Source organism: Gouania willdenowi, chromosome 7, assembly GCF_900634775.1.
Source record: "Gouania willdenowi chromosome 7, fGouWil2.1, whole genome shotgun sequence".
NCBI lineage: Eukaryota > Metazoa > Chordata > Actinopteri > Blenniiformes > Gobiesocidae > Gouania > Gouania willdenowi.
The window spans coordinates 5,668,510-5,679,395 of NC_041050.1; the positions used below are offsets into that span (position 1 = coordinate 5,668,510).

Here is a 10,886-nt window from a genome sequence, read left to right on the forward strand (position 1 = left end):
CGTTGATGAATTTCCTCTTGAAGTTTCAAGTGATATTTTTCCTTAGTACAAACAACATCTTGATTTGGCCCCTAGCATCACGATTGGTTTAGATCCCATGTGTCAAACTCATGGCCCGGGAGCCAAATCCAGTCCTTACGAGCATCCAATTCGGCCCACAGGAGAAAGTAAATAGGACTGTAGAAAACATGAATTACTGCGTAAATGAAACTCAACAAAATTTGCAGAGGCTCACAGTTTTCTCGGTACTTACATCACATAAATACAGTCATTGTTAATGTTAAACTGTTGAAAAAACTCAAAATTCTTACAAAATCATTACATTTTCCTCAAATTATGACAATTTTTCCCTTAATTAGATAGAAATTGATCACAAAATTTTGGTAATTTAAAGCAAAGATCCTGTTGGGACTGATATCTATCACTTATTGCTTGGATATAGTCAGTTTCTTACATATTTTGTAATTTTTGAGTACCTAGAAATACAAACTAGGGCACAATAATGTTGAAATTACTCATTTTCCCGCAAAAAAATATGTGGCCCACTTGATATAAAATTGATTTAGATGTTTGCGTCTGCTTTGGATTAAAAAATATTGAAACTTAACTCTTAAATGTTGTCCCCTTGAGGCATTGAGCACTACAAGTATTATCAAACCTTAATGAATAAAAGCAGGACGATATATATGTTGCAGCAAGATATTATGATGTCACAAGATATATCGTCGATAGTACAAGCATACCATTCCATCCCTGTTCCATCTGTCCCATTCGAGCACGCCTTGTCAATGTCCAAACGGTTCAGGTGCTGCCAGAAAATGTAGACATGCTAATATTGTTGAAAAAGAACATCTGAATATTTTTAATCTGGGCTATGTAGACTGTTCCTAGTTTGATGTTCCAGATCGGATTATGATGAAAAATGATGATGACATGATTTGGTATTAATTTTAGATTGCCGTGAACTGTCGGATTCGCTTGTGTCTTTGTCAGGGTCGCGTCGTTCTGCTGATGCCTGGTCTCATTTAGGATTTTAATATTGGGGTTTTTATTTTGTCTTATTCCTTTACAGTTGAAAGGCCATAAATAGATTAAGTACGTAAGCAGGCCCAGAGTTAAAGTAAAATAAAAGCATAGTTATTTTTCAAACTGCATTTTTTTGGGCTCCTTTTTACCTTCACAATAATAATGCATCGTAATCGTATATCGCCTTTTGTATTTCGCCTCATCTCATGAACTTTTTATATTGTCCCACCTTTGAATAATGAAGGTTTAAACACTGCAGTAAAATTGATCAAATTATCATTGATGATGAATATTGAGTGCATCCGTCACTGTCCTTTCCCCTGGTTGAACATACTGTAGTTGATGACATTTACTGTTCAGGATTTGTATAAAAGGGATGTCGTTGCTCACTTTAGCAACGTTTGAGTCGATTCTATTTAAAGCACGGCACATGTGCCACAATGCCAAATGCAAAAAACAGAATTTCAATCAATACTTTCATTTTTCACTTTTTCCAGTTTCTTCTAGTTTCATTTTTCCACATTGAAAATAAGGATGTAGGTGCTATCTGTCACAATATACCAACATGATCGATCATCATTCACCTTCACAAGGCAAAAACAAACAGATCAAAAAAAGACAAGAATAGTTGTAACTAAGCAAGTATTCACAAGGCAAATATGTATTTGGCAATGGAAAATTGCATCTTATTGTGTGTATTTTGTTGTTGAGTAACGTCCCTTTCTGTTGTTCTTTTTACTAATTAAACTGAAAAATGGAAGGTTGACATTGACCTTAAATATGTCCTTGAGTGAAGGTCAAGGTCACACATTGAAAGGAAATGTTGTTCAATGGTACCAGTCTGAGCACCGTATCTCAATTTGTGGCCAAGTTATAGGGGAAAAAGTATTTTTTTTTTTTTTTGTGACGTCATGAACTTTGACCCCTACAGATCTTTTTACTCGTAGGTCGTACAGTTTCAGTCCAGTTAATTGAAATAGTCCACTGAGATGAGCTTTTCATAAATGTAAACATTGAACTTGTACTATAAATATTCATAGAGATATGGAAAAATTTGGTTGAATACTGTCTCTAATGTAAATATATACTGCGTATATATTTATATATATATATATATATATATGTTACTAATATTCTACTTTTTGTTTATTGTAGGTACATCAGTATTATAACAGCTTACCAGAAGAAAAAGTTCCTTATATCAACAGCCCTGGAGAGAAGTATCGCATCAAACAACTGCTCCACCAGTTGCCGCCACATGACAACGAGGTTAGAAAAAAGAATTCTGCATTCAATGAGTTCATTACTCTATTGCACACATATCATCATAGTAGATAACAGTTTGTACTGAGATCCCTAATGATGAGTTAATTAGTATTATCTCTGCCTCAGGTGCGTTATTGTAACGCGCTGGATGAGGAGGAAAAACGGGAGCTTAAGATCTTTAGCAACCAGCGTAAGAAGGACAACTTAGGCAGAGGCAATGTTCGTCCATTCCCACTTACAATCAACGGCGCCATTTGTGATAAGGTAAAGCCAACATTTCAGACCTGCTTTTTTCTTACTAACACTAAGAGATGTCAGGCTCTCAATCTTTTTACCTATCAATTTTAAATCCAAGTTCGTGTTCTGCCTTTTGCTGCTGTATTTCCAGCTAACAATGTTGCCCTCCTCTCCTTTCCATTCTTTACCTTTCCTCTCCTCTCATTTCTTTACCCTTACTTTCCTTCTCCTACAGTGCGGGCAGCAGATAAATGGAGGGGATTTAGTTGTATTTGCTGCAAGGGCAGGTCATGGGAAATGCTGGCACCCTCACTGCTTCGTCTGCGGCACGTGTGAAGAATTGCTGGTGGACCTGATATACTTTCATCAGGACGGCAAGATCTTCTGTGGCCGACACCATGCAGAGAGGCTGAAACCCCGCTGCTGTGCATGTGATGAGGTGCGCACGTTTAGGCCTTAAAGCCCTAAAGCAAAGATGGGCAACTTCTTTCAAAGCGGGGGCCACAAAAATGTCATTGTCTGATCCGAGGGCCACATTATCAACAGTCATATGCTAGCATTTAGAATAAAGACCAATCTGAGCATTAACACAGGAACGAACAAAGGATTTTGTCTTTGTAGTCTATTTTTGTGGGTTTTTTTTGAGTTTTTAGACATTAAGTGTTTAAATTAAATTTTGTTTTGTCTATTTTTTTTTTGTCAATATGGCAAATTTTTTTGTTGCCTTTTTGTGTTTTTGAGTCAATATGTGTGTTTTTGTCATATTTCTTTTGTTATTGTTGTCATTTTGGGCAATTTCAATCAAGTCCTTTTGTACATGTTGTTGTTCTTGTACTCATTTTATGTTTAATTGGTTGTTTAGTGCGTCTTTATCATTTTGTGTAGTTTTGTTCTTTCTTCATTTTGCTGTCATTTTCTGTGTTTATGGAGTTTTGTGCGGTATGTTGGGCTTCATGTAACTTCCAAACTCATTAATTACTATTTTGTTTTAGAGGCTTCACAAAATTAGACCGAGGGCAGCCAGTTGCCTATGTCTGCCTTAGAGTGTTACAATTAGCTGAATGGCTGAAATCGCACGGACTTGGATCTGGTTCCAGTTTGTCTGTGAGAAAAGATGTCTTAGATTTCTTGCCAGGTCTAAGAGAGTCTGTCTGTTTTGTGAACATGATTGATGTCTTTTTTTGTTTCCTAACACATGTTCTTGGTATCCTTTTATATCAATCAGATCTGATTGAGTGTCGTGTCTCTATTGACGACTCTCATGTCTAAATCTTGCAGATCATATTTGCTGATGAATGCACTGAGGCTGAAGGCCGCCACTGGCACATGAAGCATTTCTGCTGCTACGAATGCGAGACCACTCTTGGTGGGCAGCGCTACATCATGAAGGACGGACGGCCGCACTGCTGCAACTGCTTTGAGTCGCTCTACGCCGAGTACTGTGACGCATGTGGAGAGCACATTGGTATGGGGACACGTGTTTCATGCAGGGATTCAATTTGATGTCTAAAAGCCTGTAACTAATTAGAGCACTAGATACTGTGAGGAGCACAACAACACTGGACTGTGAATAAGTCCATGAAAATTAGCTTTATAGAAGGTTACATTTTTTCTATTAGTACAACAGAGTCAAGTCTTAAAAAGAGAATTAAGTAATTTCTCAAGATATGAGCTCTGAAGTCTATTAAGGCGACATATACAAAGTGGGCATCTGCTCGACCTTGTCTGGTACTATAACTACGTCAGGGCCAAGTATCGTTGTGAAAATGCACCATTATACCCAATAAACTAACTTAAGACCACGGCCTCGTACAATAACGCTGTTCAGTTCTAATTACTTTTAGTTTTTTTGGTTTTGTTTTCATGATTCCATGATAATCATGGTTTAGGTCAGTGATTCTCAACTGGTGGGGTGGGGACAGCGCGGACAGTCTGGTCATAAATACAAAAATACTTAGGGTCGAATTCACTAAGATCTGAAATAAAGGGCGGTAAACCAGGTGCGTCCCTAAATCCTTTGGTGACGCAGTTTCCTCGCATGCTGCAAGGAATTCATTAAGAATGCAGCAATGATTAGAAGTGATGCAGAAGTGGTGGGGACCGCCCTATTTAAATGAGCATTTTGCTCGTTCAATGTGGAGAGGTGAGTGCACAGAAGTACACAATGACATTTGAGGAAGTTAAATTGGAGGCAGATGGACTTCTCTGTCTGCTTCACAAATATTTAATAATGTAGAAAACTAAATAATCAAGAAATAAACAACTTTAAAACCTAATGAGATTTTTCCCCCAATTTAATAATGTGGGTGCTCTGACTTTGCTCAGTCCATGAAAAAAAGGCAGATTTGGACAGAAACCATCCTATTGATCTGCCATTGATCCAAGTTAATGCAGAAACACAGTCCGTCATCAGTCTGCACCATTTGAAGATGATCTACTGACCATCATCCAGCAGGTTGAAAAACTAAATTTGGTTAAATTCTAAAAAAAAAGTGGGTCACAATTTAATGACTGTGGCAAAATGTGAGTTCCAGGGTGAGACCATTTGAGATCCCCTGTTTTTGGTCATGCTGTATTTGTTCGAATCTAGTTTATGCCAAGTTTTTGTCAAATTCTTCAAACGGAAAGTTGCCAAAATGAACACTGGTGAAAACCCCCAAGGAGGTTTCTTCTCATGCACCAGCATCACTAAAATCTTCGAGCAGCCGTTTATGCAAGTATGGATGTTATTATCTCTGTGGAGAGCCTGATGCCACAGCTGTGCTTGGGCGGATACAGTGCAGTGAGATGTCGATGTGTATTATCATCGCGAGCTCCGGTGACAGAGAGCGTGTTTCAGATGATGCACCCATACGCAGATTAGGGCTGGGAAGAATGATTGCTTCCTTTTGCTGGCAGCGGGGAGAGTGTGATATATAAAGGCTTTAGTAACAATCAGGGACTCATGAGTAACAATGGATGAATATATGGTAACACTTGCACGTAAATCTAACAGAAGAGCTTTATCCCTTTATTCACTTATAAGTCCTTTATTAGAAAAAAAAGTTCATTTCTTGGTTTAATACAGGCAGACATTGCCTGCGTCTCTACAACAAAGTTGGTAACACTTTACTTGAAGTTTTATACATTTATACAAGGCTGACATTACGCTGTCATTATCTGTCATTAGCATGAATAGGTGTCATGAAGGTCATTAAGTGTCGTTCACTAAATTATGACACAATTTGATAAAATACGACACCTTTGAAGCTATGTTGGCATTTTTTGGGGTTAGGCAGAGGGATCTAGTGGGGTTAGGTAGGGTTAGGGTTAGGGGCAGGGTTGGGATCAATTATAATTGTGATCACATAATTGATAATTAATTACAATTATGGTGAAATTGTAATTATAATTTTAAAAATCGGTTGCTCTCTTAATCATGATTAAATTGTAATTGAGTTCAAAAATTTAATTTTGTAATTGTAACTGCCATGAAAATTATATAAAAATTGTCAATTATAATTTAACGCAAAATTGGGGAACCATGTTCTACATACAGTTCTACACAAATGTAGTTTCATATCAAGCTTTCCCACATTTCACTATTTAAAAAGCGATTGTAATTTAATTGTAATTGAAATAAATGCTGGTCACTGTAATCGTAATTGAATTGTAATTGAATATGGGTATTTGAAAACTTAATTGCAACTGAAAAATGTAATTGACCCCAACCCTGGTTAGGGTTACGGTTAGGTAGGGTTAGGGTTAAGGTCAAGATTACGGGTTAGGATGCCAAAGGGTTAGGGGTTAGGGGTTAGGGTAATGAATGACACTTAATGACAGCCTTCTTATTTATGCTAATGACAGGTGTCATGTCATAATAATGACAGTACAATTTCAGCCTTTATGTATAGAACTTCAAGGAAAGTGTTACCACAAAATTGCATATTTTGCTAACATTTAATGCAGAAAAGTACTAAAATGTTTCTTTTACGATTAACCTAAAGGCATCGATCAAGGCCAGATGACATATGATGGGCAACACTGGCATGCAACTGAAGAGTGTTTTTGCTGTGCCCGTTGTAAACGTTCCCTGCTGGGCCGACCCTTCCTGCCAAAGCAAGGACAGATCTTCTGCTCACGGTCCTGCAGCGCTGGCCAGGTAAGGAAGCAAAGAAAAAGAAGTCGTCCAACTTCTGTTTTTCAATGAAAAAAATTAAATGATGAATCTTTTTTGTTCTGAAAAATCAGGACCCCGAGGAGTCGGACTCTTCAGACTCTGCGTTCCAAAGCGCTCGCTCCCGTGAGTCTCGCCATAGCACCAAGATTGGGAAGAAGGAGCGGAGAAACGCTGAGCAGGACAGGCGGACCTCAGAGACCCGTCAGTCTGCTCAACCCCCAATGCCGGATCGACTGTCTGCTGAGATTGACCCCCTGTCTGTTCAGATGGACCGTTTAAGCCTTTCGTCCAGCCAGACTCCAAGCAGGACACCGAACCGCACACCTAGCCGCACTCCAAGTCGTGCACCAAGCCTTAATCAGGTATGGATGAGCAGAGATGACCCCTACATCGCGGCTTCGTATGAAGGCCCCCAAAGGGATCCCTCCCCATCCCCTACACCTGTACATCTCCGGGGTCAGTGTAATGCTAGGCAAGGCTACAATCCCACTGCAAATGCGCACCAATCAGCTCAGACTGCTACCAATCCAGGGAAAAGGCCCGATTCTTGGGGGAAGGAACAGGGCAATACCAAGAGGACCCCGATGGCTGCCCTGAGAGGACACTCCTTTAACGAAAACTGGATCCACCACAACCAGGAAGACTTTAGACCCAACAAGCTGCGCACACAGATGAGCTTTAATGAAATGTCTAGCCAGAACCAGGGCTTCTCTGACAAGAGGAGCATCAGCTTGCATGGATTTCAGAGAGATGGCAGACCGCCGCTGACCAGGAGAAACCCCATTAATGCCATGAGCTTCAACGAGCCTCTCACTCCCCTTGAACAGACTCCTCATGGATCAGTGGATTCTCTCACCATGTCTAATGCTACAGGTATTGAGTTTGCTTAACATAGGCAGCATTTTGTTAAGTGAAAATAGACACAATGTTTAATGTAACTTCTTTTATTGTTGTTTTTTTAGCAGGGAACTCTCTGGATGGTGTCGGTAAGCGTCAGGAGCATTTATCAAGGTTCTCCATGCCTGACCTGAGCAAGGACTCTGGTGTGAATGTGTCTGAAAAGAGCAACATGGGCACCCTTAGCTCCTCAGTCCAATTCCACAGCACAGAGTCCTTGTCCTCTTCTCGACCCTTAAACAACAACATGTACACTCCACTACAAGTCGGATATCCACTGCAGTACTGGAATGGCCCACAGCCACTAGGCTTTGAGAACAAAGGTCGTGCTGGAGTGATGGGAAGCAGTGGAAATCTCCGTATGGCTCCCATGAGTGACAGAATGCCCCGCAGACGAATTACCCCACAGGAATCTGTGACACAACAACAACAGCCACCGCCAAGGCGCCGCAAACACCATCGTGGAAACAACAGTAGTGGAGGGCACCGAAGTGGGCGCCACCACAAACGCTCTCGCCGTTCTCGCTCTGACAACGCGTTGCACCTGGCAGCAGATCGACCCACTCCAGTAGTGGAACTGCCCTACCGCCGTGTTCAGGAGGATTATGATCGCTTACCGTCCGGTCACGCCACTCGGGAGTGGTACGGGTTGGAGGCAGGAGGGTACCGACAGCAACCCCAACGACCTTGTCCTCGCACCACCTCAGATCTAACCCTGCAGAATGCTGGCTGGCAGCCTGTGGGATTGGGTGGGCCTTGCTGGGGCGATGGGCACACGGAAGCTGCTGATCCCTGGTGCTCCAGCTGTTCCTCTTCCTCCGAATCTGAAGGAGACGAGGGTTATTTCATGGGTGAGCCGATTCCCCGACCCGTGCAGCTGTGCTACATCAACAATGAGGAGCTGCGTCATCGCTACAGCCCCTCAGGGATGGGCGCCCATCACGGACCTCTGCATGGACCGATTCATGGCCAACTGCACGCTCGCCAGAGAAGGAAGAGCAAAAACTGCATAATTTCCTAGATGTAGAGCAAAGAGGTGCAGAGGGATGAGCAGGAAAGTGAAAAAGATGTAAGATAAGAAGACAGCTGGATGCAGAGGGAGTGGGAAGGTGAGAGTGAAGCAGTGTACAGAGCGAATAAAGAGTTTCTATGTAAGTGTGTGTGGTCGGGTTGAAGGGAGAGAAAGAGAGACCTATTTTTTGTGCTTGTGAGCTTACACAACTCCACACTGGGTTGTGTTTGTGCACACCTACACAGAATGATCTAATCATAACAGGAAGCTCAGCTGTTTTACACAACAGGAATGTTTACAATGATGAAGATCTTCTCCGATGATGATACCAGGAGGAGTTTGGCTACTAAACCGACTGTGGTCAGGGTATATAACATGTATGTGCGTGTGTGTGTGTGTGTGTGTGTGTGTGTGTGTGTGTGTGTGTGTGTGTGTGTGTGTGTGTGTGTGTGTGTGTGTGTGTATCCATGTCAGAAGGATTGAGGAACTTCCTGAAAAGGAAAGTCACACCGGTCAAATCGCAGTGACCCGATTTGTTCGTGTCAAAGCTCAATGAAACTCGCCCTCTGCGGTAAATTATTCTGTGTGGAACTACAAGAAATTGCGCTGGGATGGTGATTGCTACGTGCTAGATTCCAAGCTATGTTATTGTTTACCTCAGTGGAATCCAAATGCTGCTGGAATGTAGAGTTGGCTCACTAGCCCTGTGATCACCATGTAAAAACTAGTCTGTTGAACCTTGTGCTCTACATAGCTACACAGCTCTCCATGCTTTACCGAGGTCAGAGCGCCTCTGCTCCTCGATCATTCAGGCACAGTAACGTCAGGTATGGTCTCGTTTTTTCTCTTCTGCAACATGCTTTGTTTTTTGAGAGTGACTTATAGATGAGTACAAATATATTAAATAATAATTCTAACAATAAAAAATATTATAACAAGAATACTGATAACAATATTAAAGAATAATACCTGTTAAATGTATATAAACTAATAAATCTTTAATAATGGCTGTAGTACTGTAAATGTTCTGTACATATGATCTTAAATATTTATATATTTTGTAACTACAAAATCATTATTTGTATATCATGATATAGAGATAGGGAGGCTTGCATGTCGATTGTTGTTGTCTGATGCTGAAAATAAAGTGTACTTCACTCAACATGGGAGGATCCTTTCTGAAGCACACTTTTTTCAAAGCAGGTTTTCAAAGGAAGTCCCTGTTACTGCAGTGCTAAAATGCTTACCAATTATTTTCATGTAAATATTTAAGTACCGTAATACTCAATCTTAAATTACACAAACAGCTGAAAGATTGTTCTATGTAAACTCTCCTAATAGGAATGAGAGGTGATTATCCAATAAAAAGCACTTTAAACTCGTATTTTTGGAGGTTGACATGTTTGACAAACTGTGACGTACTGATTACTCAAGGAAATGCTCTATTCACGGAACTCACTCTGGTTCTGTTAAAGGCCAGCCTATTTTCTCTAAAAATCACATACCCATAACAAATAACGTTTTTCAAAGCTTATACATGACCTACATGGCTGTTTTTTGTTCAGATGGAAGTAAGACCCTTAGTGGTTACAGATGATGTGAAATTTTGGAAATATATATAATACTGAGTGACAGTAAATAATGTTTTAAATACAGAAATCTGTAGTCTGCCTAAAAAAAAAACCCAGAGATTTACATCAAATACTGTATAAAGCCAATTCTCAATAGGGAAGGCTACAAAGGCAGAAATAATTGAACTAATGTATGGACATCAACTGAAGCAAGTTTGGTGATAATAATAAACAATAGACCAAAGATACACGTTTTTGTAAATACATTTTTTAAAAAAAGTTTAGGAGGAAGCCTTCTTTGCCACAACTTTGCCAAATTTTTCCACAAGTTTGGGAACAAGCGTGTAACTGTGTCCTCGGATGGTTGCCATGGTAGCGCAGACTTCTAGTTTTAAGGTGTCTTCCTTGTTCAGCTGAAGTCATGCGTGGTGGTAAAATGAACGATAGTGGCGTCCAAATGCTGCGCCATCCTACATTTTTGAAGTTTTGTTTCTCCTTTCCAAGTAAATGCAACATTAAAATCTGTCCACCGTAACGTTCCTGGTGTTCTTAGAGGAATGACGTTATGACATCCAAAGAACTGGGCGGCACGTAACAAATGCTAAAACTTTGGATTAAAAATCACCATAGACTCTCAGGGAGCAGGGAGGAGTAATTCTGACCAAAAGAAAACATGCTATGCAAACTCTGATTGGCTGACATCTCCAAAAATGGCTCT

The 10,886-nt window shown here is 40.5% G+C and overlaps 1 protein-coding gene across 1 annotated transcript in view; it reads left to right on the forward strand.

The window, feature by feature from the left end:
• The window catches only part of LOC114467423 (prickle-like protein 2), a 59,122-nt gene extending 49,363 nt beyond the window's left edge, over window positions 1-9,759 (forward strand). Inside the window, exons 3-9 of the mRNA XM_028453720.1 lie at window positions 2,182-2,295; window positions 2,419-2,556; window positions 2,765-2,968; window positions 3,808-3,994; window positions 6,516-6,670; window positions 6,760-7,561; window positions 7,651-9,759. Coding sequence (XP_028309521.1) covers window positions 2,182-2,295; window positions 2,419-2,556; window positions 2,765-2,968; window positions 3,808-3,994; window positions 6,516-6,670; window positions 6,760-7,561; window positions 7,651-8,606 — 2,556 coding nt within the window. The 3' untranslated portion in view covers window positions 8,607-9,759. The remainder of the gene's footprint in view (window positions 1-2,181; window positions 2,296-2,418; window positions 2,557-2,764; window positions 2,969-3,807; window positions 3,995-6,515; window positions 6,671-6,759; window positions 7,562-7,650) is intronic.
• The last annotated feature ends 1,127 nt before the right edge of the window (window positions 9,760-10,886 follow it).